Source organism: Aythya fuligula, chromosome 7, assembly GCF_009819795.1.
Source record: "Aythya fuligula isolate bAytFul2 chromosome 7, bAytFul2.pri, whole genome shotgun sequence".
Classification (NCBI taxonomy): Eukaryota; Metazoa; Chordata; class Aves; order Anseriformes; family Anatidae; genus Aythya; species Aythya fuligula.
The window spans coordinates 1217390-1234666 of NC_045565.1; the positions used below are offsets into that span (position 1 = coordinate 1217390).

The 17277-nt window shown below is 35.3% G+C and overlaps 1 protein-coding gene across 9 annotated transcripts in view; it reads right to left on the reverse strand.

Annotated features, from left to right (window-relative positions):
* CCSER2 (coiled-coil serine rich protein 2) overlaps nt 1-17277 on the reverse strand; it is a 70152-nt gene that overhangs the window by 18366 nt on the left and 34509 nt on the right. For all 9 annotated transcript variants that reach the window (XM_032191014.1, XM_032191009.1, XM_032191012.1 and 6 more), the window contains 5 exons: nt 16823-16985; nt 15954-16149; nt 6410-6496; nt 4287-4373; nt 3088-3186 (listed from right to left, as the gene is read on the reverse strand). In XM_032191014.1, the coding sequence (XP_032046905.1) occupies nt 3088-3186; nt 4287-4373; nt 6410-6496; nt 15954-16149; nt 16823-16985 (632 nt within the window). The remainder of the gene's footprint in view (nt 1-3087; nt 3187-4286; nt 4374-6409; nt 6497-15953; nt 16150-16822; nt 16986-17277) is intronic.

Sequence of the window (17277 nt, forward strand, 5' to 3'; positions counted from 1 at the left end):
TCTAACCCCTGTTAGTACCTTTACAATCTCAGTATCTTTCACTATTTTGTATTACACAAACAATGCTGCAAAACATGCAAGACAATTGTGGTAACAGATGCTCATATTTTTCTCCCTGTAAGCTTTCTCCATCAACATTCAATTCCTCAGGTAACTTTGTATTCAAGATTTCCATCAAGTTTTTACTTTTATTATTCTCATGATAGTTAAGCAGAAGGAATAGACTGACTAGAAGTGAATTCACTATAAGAGATGTATATAAAATCCGTCTAGACATGTCATGCTCTACCCTGGCAGTCAATACCTGCACAAGACTTTATTCTGTGGATGGCTAACCAAAAAGAATGGTTGCCTCTAAATTGTCATTTTTAGCATACTTGCAGGACACGGGATGTACTATGTAACAACTGGAGCGTGACTGGGCAATAAGTAGCTATTAAATTTTAATATGCCCAGTTTTCAAAACATTTCAAAACAGGTTTGAACAATTAACCTAAAGTTACACAGTTCATATTTATGTACATATTTACCTTTAAATATAACCCTTGCACCCCATAGAAGTACTTTCAAAAAATTTGCAGTCTCTATTAAGAATAACCCCAAATTTATTTTCACATCAACATTGGCCATTTTGTAGAACTGTACCTGGTAATAAAGAAACAAACTGATAATATAAAATTTTTGAAAGAATACATTTAATGATACTTACATGTCTATTCACTAGGAAAACCATAAGCAATCATGAATTTCAGCTATTTTAAGTAGATTGTAATGTTGCAAAAAATTACTGCAATTAACATGGTCTTAAATTTCTGAGATCTTCTAATAGCTGATTTCCACTCTCACTATTTTCTAGCTTATTCCAGCAACTATTTGTTATATACCACTACATTAACAAAGTTTAAGCACGTTTCTGGAAGCACTTCTTGAAAAAGTTACTTAGTATGTTCAAGGACTTACTTATGCTTCACAAATTAACACACAGTTAACAGTTCTACTAGAATTTGTGAACTGTTAGAATAAAGTAGATCCCTCAAGAAAATGTAGCTTACTTCTGCTTTCCACTGCAAGTGACATTTTGTTATTGGGTTCCAGATTGACAATGACTTAATGTCAAGGCTTTATCTATATTTATTCTACTTATATTAAACCATGCAATAAAGCATACAGCAGAGGAACTCTTAAACCAGAAAACTGAGGTCTGATTATTAGAACTGGATCTTGGCTACAGCAGCAAAACTGCTGCCCTTTAAGAAGTCCTGCCTTAAGCTACTGTCCATTTGTTTGTTTGGGGTTTTGTTTGTTTTTAATGTCTTCTTATTTAAGTTTCATGGAGTCATTCTATAAGCATTCTGCCCAAAAATGTTTTGAGCTAATATTTACAAATAACGGTTCCTGAAAAGCAGTTTGTTTTGAACATTTGTCAATACTTTGCACTTTCCAGTTCCACTATCAATGGTCTTGAGAAATTTCACATATAAAGATAAAAATACTGAGAGGTTTATTATGCGTATACATATACGTATATAAAGACACACCCAACCAGGAATAAAGCTGTAAGTCCTTTTTTTTATTTAAAAAGGTATTCTCCCTTAACCTGAATAAATTTCCGTATGACAATAGTGTATTCTCAAGCAGAAGTACTGAATAAGTTCAAAGTAGCGTACTTCATCCTGAAGAAAGAGATAATGGGGTTAAATGAATCCTTTACCTGAGATTTAAGGTCTTAGTTTCCTCCCTTTCTCCATCTCCTCCAATATCTTTGGATTACAAATTAGTAATACAGGTTGCTCAAACTGAAGCTTCTGCAGTCAGCAGTTAAAAATTAACTGTTACTAATCTGTCTCTGAATTTACACTGAAAATGAGATTGGAAAAAAGGACCACCAACAGTAACCACTAACTCAGGCACAGTATCAGTGTAGAAAAATGTTATATGTATGTCACAGATTAAATTAAAATCTGGGAAAAAGAAATAGTACAAGAGCTCCAAAGACATAGGATAACAGAATGGAACAAACATCAAGGACATTACATTTACTTACTGGAACAGAAGTGCCAGAGCAAACTAAGAGACAGTTAAGATTATGTTCTCTTTACTTCGGGTGCTTTCTAGAGAAAATGTTGAAAAGCTAGGTCTCAACAGGAAAAAAGTGTTCGCTATCAACTGCTAATCATACTTCTATCCTAGCACTATATACTTAAAAGAATAGTTTTAGAGGGCCGGCAGGGGCAATTCATCTTTACTACGATCTGACATCAAATAACTAGGGGCAGGGTAAAAGGAAACAAGAATTCTAATCCATTTTTCGTCTTTCAAAGAAGTCTCTCCGGATTCTCTCTCTAGAAGCAGTAGCTACAAGATTATGATCTGAAGACTATTTGCTGGTGACTGATAAAAGCCTCGTTCAAAGACATTTCATTATTTTTTTAGAAGTGTTGCCTCCCCTCACATCATCTTAAGTATTCTATTACTGATCCTTGAAGAATTTAACAATGTTGTATAACAAGCAAATATGATCCATGCAACAACATATGGGAATGAACACGTCCTTTGTCAGAGTGATTTTCACCCAATAAGTTTTTGAATAAGCTAAACTCTTCAAGTGAATTATTGAAAAAAATATTAACTTTGCTGTTGTTGCTGTTGTCTTTTACACTTAGGGACTGAGAGTTAGAACACACAGTTTTCTACAAACATGTGCACAGCAGCAATGAAACTTCAACAACAAAAAACAGATATGAATACCTATGACTTGAAAATCAGATAGGAAAATGTCTTAATGTATGCTTAGATATACAGCTTGGGCTGCCTGTAACATAAGTAGTGCAAAATATGATTAAGCACAGAATTCTAAAATTTTATTATACATTTTAAAATAGACGTTTGTAATAAACTTATAAATAAGAAAAGGTCAGCAAAAGAATGTGTACGGTAGGCACAGGAGTAAGGATGTATGAATAAAACACTCATTTAAGAGTATAATCTCTTAAATAAGGCCAGCCAACTTGTATAATAAAATTAAGAATAAAACTGGGGAGTGAATCACAAAGTAATAACCAAGAAGGAAAGGCAAGTTTTACTCACAGAACTCCTTCTCCAGGAGGTTTGCGTAAATTTATCAGCACACACAGACGTTGCCCCTGAAGGTTTTTGGTTGTCTCTCTGGCAGTTACATCTAGTGGCCTTAACCCCCGAAGAGAAAGGAGAATTTGTTAGAAAACGACTAGGTAAGATTCTTGTAAAGCACCACTGAGGCCCAGAAGTCAATACCATGTTTATTTTGTATTGATACAAATAGAGTATTGGTCTAGTGTTAATTGCTTATCTAACAATTAATTCTCCAGGACTGTCTCCCTCTCAGGAGAGTACTTGAAAGATGTCCATCATACATATACATATGCAAAAAAATGCAGTAATTGCAAATATATGCAATTAATCAAGATGAACAGGTAGGTAACAGTATGTTCAAAAGCTTTACTCAGTATGTATCAAGAAGAAATTGAAACATAAATGTTACTACCATTTAACAAAAGGAAGGTGCATGGGGACTGTTATAAAACTTTTTATAAAATGAGATTTCATATCCAGTAACACATCCCATAGTGTGAATTAAGTTTCACTACCATTAATTTAAAAAGGGTTATGAAAGCAGTTATAAATAGTCTCATTAGCCATGGAATATGGTATGGACTGCACAGGAAATCACAAAGAAAAAATTATTCCCATCACAGAAATCTATTAGGAATGTTCTTCTAAAGCCCAAAATACATTTAGGTGACATCATACCCTCCCCTCCATGTTACTTTGTGGTTTTGGTTGAGATAAGATCAATCAATGAGTTTCAAGTAAATACAAAAAGCAATTTATCTAAAATAGCTTCGGAAAATGGCTTGAGAACATAGGACTATTTTGCAAGAATTGTCATACCAGACTAGTTTGGCGGAACCAAATGCAGAAACATACATGGCAAAACCCAAAATTTAGTTTACTTTGAACAGGAACAAAAAGTGAATAGGCATAAAATAATTTTGCCTCAGGGTATCTGTGTTTATCTGGACACGATTTATGATAAGCGTCCCCTAGTTTCAGAGACATAACTTTTCTGTGGTCAACTTAACATTAAACAAAAAATCATGACTGACCCTACTGAATTAAAGATAACCCACAAAAATACTTGAAGTCAGAAGTTTAGCTCTCTTAAATTCTTTGTAAGAATTACCTATTAAACCTGTACTCTGCAGTACGTACTTGGGATTTTGTTAAGCATTTAACATTATACTTACAAGTTGATGCTCTAATCGGTTGATTGTTTCATCCTTTTTCTTCAGTTCATCTTTAAGCTTCCTGATCTCATTCACCAAATCTTCTGTCTGCAACAGAACATTGGGCAATATGAAGTTTTCCATATGGGCTGCACAACCTAACTCTACGCCTCTACAGGACATGCTCCTTCAGGTGTTCGTTGTGTCCTAGCAGTAATACTAGCACATGCTTTCCTTATTTTTTTTCACCTGGTGAAGTGGGCTGATGAATACAACTAAGAACAAAGAAACTTGACTAGAAGTCTCTTTTAAAGAGAGTTTAACCAACTCCCTACATTCACAATGTGTAAGTAAATCTGCTGCAATTTCAATACGGATTCATCTGTCAGTCAAGAAACTGGTGTCGTGGAGTGTCAAAAAAAATGTAACCATTAAATACTGCCCCTAGTAGTATTTCTGTGAGCAACATTAAATAATACCAGTCCAAATATTTCTAACATCTTTGTTGTCAACATGGTCAGTTGGATTGAGAGTACCCTCAGCATGTTTGCCAGCGACACCAGGCTATGTGGTGGTGTTGACGCTTTGAATGGAAGGGATGCCATCCAGAGGAACTTTGACAGGCTCGAGAGGTTGGCTCGTGTAAACCTGTTGAAGTTCAACAATGCTAAGCATAAGGTCCTGCGCTTGGTCAGGGCAATCTCAAACATCAGTAACAGGCTGTGTCATGAGTAGATAGAGAGCAGCCCTGCCGAGGAAGACTTCGGGATATTGGTGAATGAAAGCCCAAATGTGAGCTGGCCATGTGTGCTTGCAGGCAAGAAAGTCAATTGCATCCTGGGCTGCATCAAAAACAGCGTGGCCAGCAGGTCGATGGACATGATTTTTTTTTTTTTTTTCTCATCACATGGTAATCTGAATGTACTTCACAGCTCTGCCATTATAGCAAGGCCATACATTGAGGGGTGTTCTTTCATTCAGTATCATTCATCTTCTCTTTTATTTTGACTATTGTTTTGACTAGATGTTATTAGTTACTGCTTTAGGACAGCATCCAGATGGATTTCTTATGCAGTTTTTCTAAACCATATGCTAACTTCAATTAAGGAAATGACAATTCAAAGTGTCAGCTAAACCTAGCTTTTGTTTTTTGCTGTGAAGTTGAAAACCAACATATTTTGCTTTAGAATTTAAAACTAAGATTGTGAGGGAGATGGTTGTTGAAGTACAAGCTCAACTAATGTATCAGACAAACAATTCAAGAGAAAATAAGTCCTAAATGAAGTGTTAATAATGTTGAAATCAGGATTGTTAAAGGATCATGTACATAGGTCTATGGTTTTGGCAAACCTCTTAAACACTGATTTGGACAAGTGACTTTCAAACAGAAATCGGACTGTAAGTGTTCTTCCCTTTCAAAATATATTTTCAACTTCAACTCCTCAACAAGTATTATTCTCCTACTGTAGCGTAGGATTAGTGATCTTTCTCTATTGACTTTACAGTAATAGCCTCCAGTAATTCCACAAAACTTCAACACTGTAGAAAGCACAGTCCTCTGACCACAAAAGATGATCCTTTCTGGAATAACCATTGTGATTGCTTTTCTCTTTAATATCCACTCTAAAACAATAAGTCAACTTAAAACAGTAAGTCAACTTCGATTTTGCAGGGTTAATTCTGTTAATTTTTAAGTTCTTACATTTGCTTTACCTGCAGTATTTCAGGAAAAACTTGCTTTAGAGGAATGATATTTTAAACCAGACCAGAAGTCAACATAAAGTCTCATGAAATAAAGCATGTAACAAAAATTATGGTATGATTATACTTCAAAGCAAAAATTGTCATCAGCAAAAATTGTCTTTTCAAATTCTAACAGTTATCAAATTGAGAAAAATCTTGAAAGATGTTACTCTATAGTTTAGTCTGCCATAACTGCTACAAGTATCAGAAGTTATTATTTAAACTGTACTGGTATTAGTCAGTATTTCAGAAGGTCAAATAAATCCTTTCATTTGAACAACATTTGATTTGACAGAATAGATTTGAATAGATGCAAAAAACATTACTTCAGTGATAAAAAATAATTTTCCTTTTACAAGCAAGTTTGTATCTATTCTGGAGAGTAAATCAGTGTCATTTACCTTACTGTAAGTTGTCTCAGGTTCTTGTAGTTCTGGACTGGATGGAATTGAGAGTGTGATGTCCTGGAGTGACACATTCTCATCATTCTAAGAGAGTAAGAAGAAATCATCAAATTACTCATTGGGGGGAAAAAAAAAAAAAAAAAAACATACTCTTCCCAACTTTCTTTCAAGGATATACATGTAGACAGACACATCAACCCTGCAGAAGCTGCAACAGCGTCTGACTCATCTCACTGTGAGTTTTCCTTTCTTGCTGTTGTTTTCATCTGATTTGAATGTGTGCCTTGCAGCACGTGTACACTGCCCAAACAAGGGCCACAAACAACTTCTCTCTCCTCATGAAGCTGTCCAGGTAGCTATGTCAAAACGTATTGATTTTGTGCAAATATTGGCCATTATGTTTTTTGTTTGTTTTTTAAATCGGGAAGGAATAGTAATACTACATAATTTTAAAAGCTTCATTTCCTTCAGTACCCATTCTAAAATGGGTACTGAATATTTTATTTGAAAGTATACTTCAACTTGTAAATATTGCTTTTCTAGTTAAGAATTTCCAGTGTACAGTTTAAGACTAAATTATTTCACAGCCATAAGAACTGAATATCAATTACGAGAACTGGAACCGTGAAAGGGTGTTCTTCACCCCTATAATGACAGCCATAAATCCTGAAATTAATCAGAGCAAGGAGAAACAGAAAGAACCAGCAATGACACTACAGGATAACTGCTTAGGTATGTCCTTAAACACCTACACTGCCATGACAAAAAGTCTTTACTCAAAGACCTTACAGCCTAGGATTGCACTTGTAGAACATATTGAAACATATAATATGAGATCAACATGTCTCAAAATCTGTCTAAAACCACAAGCCTGAGCCAGCAAGTCCCAAAAAATCACAAGGGTAAAAGTGCAGCTCAAATGCTAAAAATCACCTGAGGGGAAAAAAAGATAGCCCTATTTATGTCCTTTATATACACGAGGAATATATCTGATTTTTTTTTGATTCCTTAACAAAATTCTTATAAATTTTTAATTAAACATTGAAGAGATTGACCGGATGTAAAAAGTAAAAAATGAATTTTGTGATTTTTAACCATTTAATCTTTACTTTTTTCTAGAGGCACTGATTGTTTGCAGCCAAAGTTATTTGATTTTCTGCATGCAAAAAATCAAATTTGATTATTTGATTATTTGCATGCAAAACCATCACAAACTTAAAGACCAAAATACTAAGAACAAGCATACAGTTCCAAAATGCTTCCATCATACTAGAGACAGTTAGCTTAATTTCCATTACCTAAATCTATGTTTTAAACCATCCCGGTCTTTTTTTTTTTTTTTTTTTGGGGGGGGGGGGGGGGGGGGGGGGGGGGGTTGTTCTGAGCAAGACTATCCAGCTTTGTTGTTGAAGGCTTCTGAGTCCATAACAGGTATCTCAGCTTACACTGTCCAACACATGGTTTAGGTCAATTGACAAGTAGCTGTTTGTCCATCCCAGGCAGATTGCCAGCCCGTGACAGGCTGATGAAGCAGCAATTTGCAGTCTATAGTTCTAATAGTGTTTGGAAATATTTTGAATTATTCTGCCCCACTATGCATTAGAGATAAGAACCAAGATAAGAACCATTTAAACCAAACATTTCTAAAATGCTAAAGGAAAGGATCAACAACCAACAGTTTTCATCAACTTTTTTTTGTTTTAACTACTCATATATTTATTATAACTACTCAAATCCAAGCACTCAGAAGGAAAGGTGCATCAGACTGTCACAGTTACATCTGTGACAGGAATCATGTGGAGGGAAAAATACAAACCAAAACAAACTTACTACTTCCAACTGGTACCTCTGCTACACAAATAAAATGCACAAAACCAGAGAAATAAGACATTCACAGCAGTAGACTATGACCTTATTGCAAAGAAAGCAAGACAATAATTTCCTGGCAATTAAATTAGAATACTCAAGCCCTGTGCTGTACCTGATAACCAAAGAAAAAGCTATGTTCATCTGCACTAATTTCCTTACCATTGTTTTAATTATCTTATTATATACAATTAACACAGTACAACTAAAAAAAAAAAAGACACAACACAGATCTAACACCATCAATGGAAATTTAAGTACCCTTTTGTGAACATATGCTAGTACTAAGGTACAAATCTTTGGTTTTGCTGTTTTTTTCATAATTGCATTGCTAAAATGAGATGGGGGAAAAAAACAGCATGAACAAGGTTATCCATATACAAAGAAAAAAAGAAATTAGAACAAAGCAGGATTTGCAAAACAACGCAACTGGTTATATGCACGTTATTTTTGGTAGCCTAGAAATAACCCATTAAGACATCAACTTTAGAAAACTTGGAGAGAGCATATAATTTTAACCCCTAGGTAAAATTATGATGACGAACTTTTTAAAAAGCTTATCACCACACTGCAATTACCAATATAGAAAGCTACTGGCTCGTGTTGTTTTTTGTTTTTTCCCCCCTCCAACAACACAATACATAATTATACCATAAACATACATTTAAAACAGTTGGACTGGTCTCATTTGTGCAAATATAAAAGATGCTTGCAAATCCAGCAACATATCAAGAACAAATGCTTACCAAAGGCATTAAAAAAATAAGTTGTTTGAAAATATAAGCAAAAATAAAGCATTTTTATTTTTTCAGCACACGATTGCTTTTGTAAAGCTGCAGCATTAGAAGGACAAAATGGTAATGTTTGTAACTATTTCCTAAATTTTAAACATTGCAACACACCAACAAAATACATACATTTTGGCTTTCCTGTTACAGTTGGTTTTAAACATTACTGTCACTTCAGGTGTGAAAATAGCCTTTAGTGTGTAAATTGACAGAGAAATAATGCTGTAATATTCACATTTAAATAGCTATGTAGGAACAGGTCTTTAGTTAGAGATTCATTTTTGAACCTGATATAAATTTATGCATGTATTTGCATGCACTGCTCAATCAGGTGTGCTCTCTTTTAAGTATCTACCACATAACGTTGCAGTGACCCATCGGTTTAGCCTCCTTTTCTTGATGCTGTATCAGCAATGCATTTGAATCACTACCTTTCTATACTGATTTTTAGTTCAATCATGTTTACTCGACACTTTCTGCTGGACTTGGGTCAACAGCACACACTGCAGTTTGTGGCCATTTTTGTTTGGTCCCTATGTCATAAACTGGGGGTCATCGCATGCTTCAAGATATATTTTAAGTGGTTTATAAAATTCAACAGCAAGATTTTTAAAAAATCCTTAATTCATTAATAACTACTTAAACTAAACGCGTAAAAGTGGTGGAATAAGAAAAAACCTTGACCGTTAACTTTTCGAAAACAAGTATGAATAAACGTTACAGCCTCTTTAACAATATTTTTGTATTTCTCTGCATGATGTTACTTGCAGGTTTGTTTTTAGTTAAATGCACATGCAAAGTGCAGAAAACATGGAACTTCTAAAAGAGCAGAGGTGAGAGGGCAAAGGAGATCCTCTCAGAAGAAGTCTTCCATATTGCATTACAGGAAAATGAGCTCCAAGTTTAAAGAGAATAGTTGTTTTCAGTATACTAACATATTTTAGATTCTTCTATTAAAAATAAATCCAATCAAATGCATTTTCAGCGATTGTCTTGTGGATCTTAACAACACAAGCTATGTTTTAACATGCAGGATTTTAAGCTAACATGCTACCAATGATGTAATAATTTCATCTTGAGAACTGAATGTTCCAACAGCTAAAATTCATGAAGAAGCTGAAAAGTAATGAACATTTTTTAAAGCTTTAATCAAGTTCTAGCCTTTAATTCCTACAAGGAGTAGGGATGATTCCAAGTTCTCTACACTACAAATTGCTTGCTTGAAGAGCCTCATTTTCCAGTTTAGCATTTTTGCAAAGGTACCAGCAGAAAACTCATCAAGTGTTCAGCAAGTAGAGGGTGCTATTCACCGACTAACTACTTAACATTTTCCTGTGTGTTTGACTGTAGTCGTATTGAAATATTACCATGAACGTCAGTTTCCATTTCCACTGTCCAACACTGTTATAATGACAGCCCAACAGCTAACAACCAACAGTTTAAGCCTAAGATATACCATTTCTTTATTTGCTACCTTGAATACTACTTTGGTTTTGTTTCTTTCAAGCAGTTTCAGTAAAGGCCACCAAACAAGCCTCCGAAGCACTATACCTGCCCTTCCCCTAAAGGGCATTCCAACTGCACAAGTCAGCAGCAGCCTGAACCCTTACTCCAAATCCCACAACTTACCACTGGTTATTTAACAGAGTAGGAAGTGGGTGAGAAAGGCAGCTCTTGGCCAATGCAGCACACAGAAATAGCCAATTGGCTCCTCTTCCACAAATCCACCCAGTCTCTTTCTAGCACTGGTGAAGCCCCGCACAAGCCTGCAAGTTGTGTTTTGGCCGGAGCTACAGGTGATTCAGGGCATGCAGGAGATGGTAGGAGACACATCCAGAAATAGAAATTGTGCTTAGGAAAGGAAACTGGTCATAAAATTTTCTTCAAGTGTAAGCAAACAATTCATTCTCCTTCATCTACTGACAAAATTCGAACAGGTTACAAGGAATCACTTCACCCAACAGGGCTTGTGAATTCCCACCCGTCAGCGCCCTGAGTTAGAGCACGCTGCATTTAAACTGCTTCAACAAGCTTCATATCTGCCTGAAGGGCAGCAGCCTGTAATTCCCAAAACTGCACCCGAGCCTACTTCAAGACAGACTCCTAATCATTCAGTACGGTACTTTTATTAAACTGGTGAACTGGCCTTAGCCACAGCTTTCTGAAGTTTGTTCAGACCTTGTCAACCTAGGGGCACATCTTACTTGGTGCAACCTCATTTTAACCATGAAAACAAAGCAGTTCCTTCTTACATTGGCAGTTCAGGAAACACAAGTATTTCTTACAACAACATACATAATCTGCCCCATCATCTTCACTCTCTGGTTGGCCACCAATTCTCACAGACTCCTAATATATTCTATTTCATTTCTCTTTGAGTGGCCCCTCACCAAATTTCAGTTTATTCCTTCAACAGGCTGAACCCAGGCTAGACTTGGTTTCATTTAAACCAGTCTACCTATCTACTATTATTCAGCTTACTGATCACCTTCGCACTACACTTTATCATAATATAGCATGATTAAACACATTTAAAATTACTTGAGGCTTTGGAGTATGCCTTGCATTAGTTTCTCAAACCTCAGCTCCCTGCATTTATTTTCTTTGTTTTCAATTCAGTCCCTGCTGTGAAGAAGCTGAAAGCTCTGACTATTACTCTTCCGCGCATGCTTCCATCGTGCCCCCAGAAAAGAGTAATAAAAATAAAATTAGCAATGCTACATTTTGGGCTGTGTTCTAAATCCTGCGAATTCCAACCAGCACTTTTTTTCCCTACAGAGTACTATATTGATAAAATGTTTGAAGTTAGATGAAGGTCTTATTCTACCAATGCCGTTTGTAATCTATTTTCCTGTACCGTAGAAAGCAATGACTTCAGAGAAGAGTTAGCAGATAAGCATTTGGATGGATCCTTTAAAATTCACTTTGCAACTGGACAATCTGCTACGTGATACAGACTATGCATCCTGAAACAGATTTGAGCACAAGGTTTCTGCAAATGTAACAAAGGTCTCAAAACAATCCTACATTTTTTCTGTTGTCATTTCTATTGACTAGACATAACTGTTTATGTTCCATGCATATTAGCAATAAGAGGCTGCAGGGTATATAAATGGTAATCATCACCAGTTCCCTATACGCACAAGCCTAGAGCAGTAACGAGCAGATATTACCAGTGCCCCATACGTTTTTTTCATGTCTCTTAGAAAAGCTTACAGTTTCAAAATACACACAGAAGGCAAAGAATGACAGGCTCCAGTAAATTCTGCAGTTCCCCTGCTGAATAGTAACAGGGAAGTAATCCCCACGTTTCCATGACAGTAGCATGTTCCAGCTAGGAATTTATTTCAGAGAACAGCCAAAGTATAGCAAAATATTAATGAACTACTTGTTTCTTTCTCAAGGTGACACAAAATCCATTAATGATCATCTTAAAATTCCGAACTCCATCTAAACATCTTTTTAAGATTCTTTGGAAGATTTGGTATGTCATATTAAATAAGTTCCTATAAACCATTTTAACAGAGAAATATTATTTTTTTATTTTTTTATATTTTTTTTTTTTTTACCTCATGACTATCTTTTAACTAGACAATTATTGCTTTTATAAAAAGTAAAAATTCCTAAATTCAGATAATGGTTAAGATGTTAACATTTCAGAATAATCATGAAGCCATCACACAAGTGATGTTCAGAGGTCACAAGATTCCTAAAAAAAAAAAAAAAAAAAAAAAAGTGCTTCCAAGAAAAAACATCTTTTACATGCATTTTCAGGAACAGTCCAATCAGTTGCTGACATACATGCAATTGTCAAAAAGTTAAATCAATGAGATGAAGTACTTCAGGGTTAAGAAAAACATATAAGTAACTGCAGATGTAAAGAGAAAAGAGCAACACATTTCAAAGGAACTCACGTGACATATGAAACTTATCCCTCAGCAAAAATATAGACACATTTAACAGTTTTGCACTACAGATTTTATCTTTCCATTCATGCTTCTTCATATGCTTCAGATAGTCATATCTGATGCTACAATGAAGATCTGTGCTTGAAAAACAGCTTTCCTGAATAGAAAGGAAATTAATTTGGAAAGAAGCATTTTTATAAGCCTTGCTACTCCAGAAAAGGGCTTCACAGATCTTACAGTTCTGTAGCCTGCTTCATGTTTTAGTCCTCCTTAAAACGTAAGTGCTTATTTGAGATAAGACAAGTTGAGTGGCAATCTTTGATGCCACTCTTGAGAGGAATTACTACAGAGCAAGGCCAGTCCTTCCTTAGATCAAAGGCTCCAGTGCTTCTTAAATAATACAATCCTTATTTAAGTAAGGAAGCTCTAACACATGAGTTTCGCTCAAACTAGAGCAACAAATTAAAGAAATTGAGGAGGAAGATGAGGAAGGAAGTAATCTTTAAGATCAAAATAAAACATTTACTATTAAGCATGCAGATGAACTCTTAATCAATATTTAATAGGCATTAACATTTAGACGTTAATTAAAGACTGCTTACAACAAAAAAGTGTTTCAGTTAAATTTTAAGTGAAAACATGCACCAGTATCTCAGCATCTCTCCATAAATAATTACAATCACATGTAGTGCAGAAAGAAGGTGTATTCTCCATACAAGCTGGTATAACATTACTGGAGAATCAGAAGTTTACGCTTACCATGGTGAAAATTTCCAAACTCCTGCATGAGATAGACCCTTATTCTCTATTTCACTGTTTGATTTAAGACACAATGATGGCAGTATGTGAGAAGCAAGTAGACAGCATGTGTACTGCTGGCATTGTTATCCTGCTCACAGAGTTCAGAGAAGGCCAGACTACTCTAATAAGTAGTTATTTTTCTAGGTAGAACTCCAAATTCAACACAAATCCCATGCTGCTGCAGCTGTTACTTGACTACTTTCGACAGAGTTATGTCAGCTACAGCCGCAGCAGTGCATCCAGTACAGCACCTCCAGTCTCCCCAGGAGACTGCTAGGTATACATTCATTATGTGCTGCGTGCTGTAGCATGGCATGCCACAGTTGGTTAGATAAACGTCTGAGTCTATTTACATCTTGCCTTAAAAAAAAAAAAAAAAAAAAAAAAAAAAAAAAAAAAGACACAACTACTCCTCACACCTGAAACCTGGCTACGCTTCTACTCTCACCCAAATGAGAACTACTGCTGAAATAACTCAAAAAAGGTAACATTTATATATATTTAAATGTATATATTTCATTAATACATAATATACATTAAATACGTATTTCACTTGTGTAAATATAGGTGAAGCAAAGAAATAACTTCTGCTTCCTTTACTAAAGCTAGTGTTTGAAAGAAGCTCTCACTCTGCATCTTGCCTTTTCACATATTTTAAGAAGCAGCCTGTTATATGAGCCTGACTGAGATCAAGTCCTAGTTCAGTGTTGAGACTGCTAAAGTTCATGTAATGTTTTCAAAGTTATATTTGTTTTTCTTAATGAAGCAAAAAAATGAAATATTTTTATTCATTGACATTATTACAAAACAAACCAAGTTTTTAACTAGAGAAGCAAATAATTTTAAAGAACATACACCTTAGGAGTAGCTACTTGTCTCTTTTGTAATTTATTTTAAAAAAAAAAAAAAAAAAAAACAAGGCTTGATGCAAGGCTCATCTTTTAACACTTTTCAGAGAACTCTGACTATTATAAACTAGGACAAGATTTAAAATGCAACATTCTGCAAGGCCACATGCTCTTTGGCTATAACTTGCACACCTTTACACAATGAGCTACAAGTATACAGATCATTTGTCTAGTTATTTAATTGCCCTTGTGTTAAATGCATTAAGAGCTCTGGCCAAGAAGTTCCCTGTTATCTCAGATACTAATCACTCGCTCGAGGCTGTTGGGGAGGCACAGCGTATGCAGCCTACTGCTCCCACTTAGGCTTTAAGAACACATCCTCCCTCTGTGACACTTTGTACAACAGTATTTCTGATTTTGTCAGTGGAAAAACATCTCCAGTGTTCTGTTACCATAGGAAGCAAATATTCACATTTCTAAAAGGCAGAGTCATATCCTTCAATTAGCCCCAAGACTGATATGCTTTTTGTTTTGTTGTGCTTTGTCTTAGTGTCTTGCTTCTAAGGCACAAAGTTGTTTCTATTACATTATGCTGTTAGGAAACAACCACCATAAACCTAATATTAAAGAAAACATCATGCACACTTTTACATGCTGATCTGTAAATGCATCCAAACAGGAAGTCCTATAGATTTCCATGTATTTAAAGACTAAGGGATTTTTGCAGCTGATATCTTATACTTTTGCAGAATGATCCAGCAGTTTATGAACTCCCAACAATTTGCCGATTTTTGAGGTTAAATTGAAAAGGCTCCTTAAAAGCTTATGACAACACATTGAAAAGGTTAAGTTCTAGTACTTCCAATAGAGATGACCTAGCAGGATGTGCTAAGCTTCTTGCTGAAACACCAATAAATGATGAAAAGGAGGGGAAAGGTTTTTTTATTATTATTTTTGTTTGTTTGTTTTAAAAGGAAGAAGCTATAGCCATTGACTTGCTGAATGCAAGCTTGTTCAATGTGATAGATTTTTATTTATTCATTACTCCTAGCCTTCTAGGACTTGATTAAATAAAAGCCTGTCTTCACATCCACTGATTTAATTTACCATTATTACCACGGAGGAACAGAATACTAATACGTTATGTTTTTGCATTCAGTAAAGTGCTGAAAAGGCAAAAAATTACTATTTTACAGAGCAAAAAGTGCACTCTTAAATACTAAATCAATGTATGAAGAAAATGAAAACAGTTTAATAAGGCCAGATGACAAACCAACTGAGACAACTCCCCAACATACTCTTTGGCTTTTGTTCCATTTAAACAGCTTACCTGGTGTAGTAATCTTTCCAATTTCAATAACTGAGTTTTCACAGCTGTACAGTCTTGGACCATGTGCCGAAGCGTCACTTCGTCGAGCATCACAGTATTCTCCGGTAAGCCCACCAGCTGTCTAGGAGCCTGGTAACAATTGGGTGCCCCATAGCTTTCAAAGTGACCAACAGGAGACTCTAGGGAGTTTGATCCCCTGATTAAAAAATATATACATATATGTATCTACATGCATACTCACACACAGGGATGACAAATTAGAGCTAGGAAGCATTTAGTAAAATAAATTATTATATAACGTAGCCTATAGTTACATACTGTGGTATACAGAGGAAAATAAATCAGAAAATGCCAATGCTATTTCACTTTCCTTCCCACTTGCACAAATCCACAGACCAGCATCTACAGTACCCTAAAATCAGTTTGCTCATCATGGTTTCTAAACTCAGCCATGCAAGCTATAGCCTGTACAAGGTACAAGATCACATGTATTTTAAAAACAAATTGGTAAGGAAAAAACCTGCAAATTTCAAACATGCAAGTAATAAGACATTATTATTTCCCCATGGAATACATACAGTAACATAAGCAAGCCATTTACAGTATCCTATAAAGACAACTATTAAATCAGAACATTTCCAAGTACGTTCCAGCTCAAGGCAAAACACTTGTATTTTAATTAAAAACCCACGACAAAATAGTTTTACAAAGAAATCATTACAAATCTAAGGGATGCTCCCACTCAGACAATGCTATTCAATAACATACAACTACTCTGCAAACGTCTTATTATCACTTGACACCTTTGATATGAAGGGGATTTCTCATCATAGTATTTTAATGGGGGTAAAGGCAGCTAAAGTCTTTACCTGTTCAAATCATTTTTGCCGTGAATATAGTGCTCAGTATGGCCGAGATGATAGTGATCCTGTGCATTCCATCGTTGTTGTGGTGCTCTTTTCCAGAATCCTTCCGGATGTTGCCTAGCATTTCTGTCTTGTCTATCATAACGGCTCATATTTTCACATTCCTCTACAGAATGTAAAGTAAAAAAATAAAAAAAAATGTATTACATGGTCTTGGGAACAATATTTACTATGTGCTGATAATGCAATATAAAATCAGTTCTGTTTTTTTTTTCTAAAACAGCCAAAAAAAAAAAAAAGACAGCATTTTTAGAAGTATCCAGCAGACTGCTGCAATGAACTCAGGTTTTTACTAGCATATAGAACTTGTTACAAGAATAAAAGTAACCTGAAGCAGAAACTACAGAGCTCAGCCTTAACAATATTTCAGGTCTAAGAAAATCACTTGGAAGAGACAA